Source organism: Eurypyga helias, unplaced genomic scaffold, assembly GCF_000690775.1.
Source record: "Eurypyga helias isolate BGI_N326 unplaced genomic scaffold, ASM69077v1 scaffold24862, whole genome shotgun sequence".
Taxonomy (NCBI): domain Eukaryota; kingdom Metazoa; phylum Chordata; class Aves; order Eurypygiformes; family Eurypygidae; genus Eurypyga; species Eurypyga helias.
This window is the reverse complement of record NW_010235619.1, coordinates 4,610-6,039: the sequence shown is the minus strand read 5'-3', so window position 1 is coordinate 6,039 and position 1,430 is coordinate 4,610. Positions and strand designations below refer to the sequence as shown.

The following is a 1,430-nucleotide window of genomic DNA, read 5'->3' as shown; positions in this document are numbered from 1 at the left end:
GTGTAAAAATGGGTGTGGCCCGGCGCCGTGGTGGGACACACAGGCCTTAAGGTGACACCGAGAGCCTAATTAACGCTCCTCGCAGTGGGACTGGCTAACGGTGTTGGCAGTTCAGTCGGGGAGTATAGGCCATCCCAAGTGTTGATGGGATGGCGCAGTGAAACTCTCGGGTATTTCCTCACCTAAAGGTTCAGAAAAATCTTAAGAATTCCCCCTCCCCCCTTACACACCTTTCTGCCCGGTTTTCTCACGCTGGTTTTGCTTCGTTTCTCATCACTGGGGTCTCGGACAGCGCCTGATTGAGGAGGAGAACATGTTAGCTCCGTCTCTCAAGCAGTTTTCCCTGCGGGTGGAGATGCTGCCTTCCTACATTCCTGTGCGGGTGGCTGAGAAGATCCTCTTTGTGGGAGAATCTGTCCAGATGTTTGAGAATCAGAACGTCACCCTGACCAGGAAAGGTAAGGAGCATCCTTCCTGCCGCCTGTGCCTGGGACTGAGTGGCTGGGGGGGGGGCAGCAGCCGTCGGTGCTGGCTGAGAGCCCAGAATGTGCCAGGCTGTGCCGGGGAGGGCAGAGGGCCCTCCGCTCCGCTTTGCTGGATCCCAGGGAAGCGGTGCGAACGGGAGTAGGGTGGGACACTTCCCAGCCGTAGTTTCCAGCGGCAGGTCAGCAGGGGTTTGCTCTGGGCACAGAAAGCGACGGCAGATGTGGTTTTCCCGGTTTCATCCCTCTGCCTGAAGGGTGCAGACTGACGTGGGCACGTCCTGCTCCGCATGTGCGTGTTGCAGAACGGTGTCGTGGGATTAAAACGCGTTCGCAAACGTGAGGTTCGTTGCAAGGTGATCCCCAGGGCCACGGTGGAAGACAAAGGATCAAGGTGGAGCCTTTGGGACAGCAAGAGAGAGCCAGCTCCAGCTCTTTGAGAGCCTGATAAGTTAACACTGGAGACGGTTTTGGAAATAGAATCCTACGTTGGGGAGGCTCAGCTGTGCAGCAGCGCTCCAGCACCTGCGCAGCGTGGCGCAGGGCAAGGACTGACCGAGCTGGGCTGTGTTCTGGCCTCAGAGAAGCCAGGTGGACGGAAAGCGCTCCTCCGGCTCGGTTAACAGCTGCCCAGGCAGTGGGCCGGATGTGAAAGGGGCAGGCTAGGCAGAGAACCACGCTGAGGGGTTAACGTGGCAGCCAAGCTGTGGGCCCAGAGATGGAGCCAGGTCCCGGCAAAGGGTGTTAGTGGTGATCGTCCCGTTTGGGGTTTGGTGGTGCTGCAGCCCTGCCATGCGAGGCGTCCCTGCTGCAGCGGTGCTTGCGACAGCCGTCATGCCCCTTGGCACCGTGAGGCCTCCTCAGCGTCACGTTCCTGGCGGAGACGGCGTGGCCCGGGCAGCCTCTGTGCCCCGCTGTGCCGGAGGGGGCCTGCATGTCTCCAAACAT

General features: G+C 59.9%; 1 protein-coding gene across 1 annotated transcript in view; it reads left to right on the top strand.

Moving 5' to 3' along the window:
- TUBGCP4 (tubulin, gamma complex associated protein 4) overlaps positions 1-1,430 on the top strand; it is a gene marked incomplete at its 3' end in the record, with an annotated part of 9,587 nt that overhangs the window by 3,556 nt on the left and 4,601 nt on the right. The window contains exon 6 of the mRNA XM_010146824.1: positions 293-547. Coding sequence (XP_010145126.1) covers positions 293-547 — 255 coding nt within the window. The remainder of the gene's footprint in view (positions 1-292; positions 548-1,430) is intronic.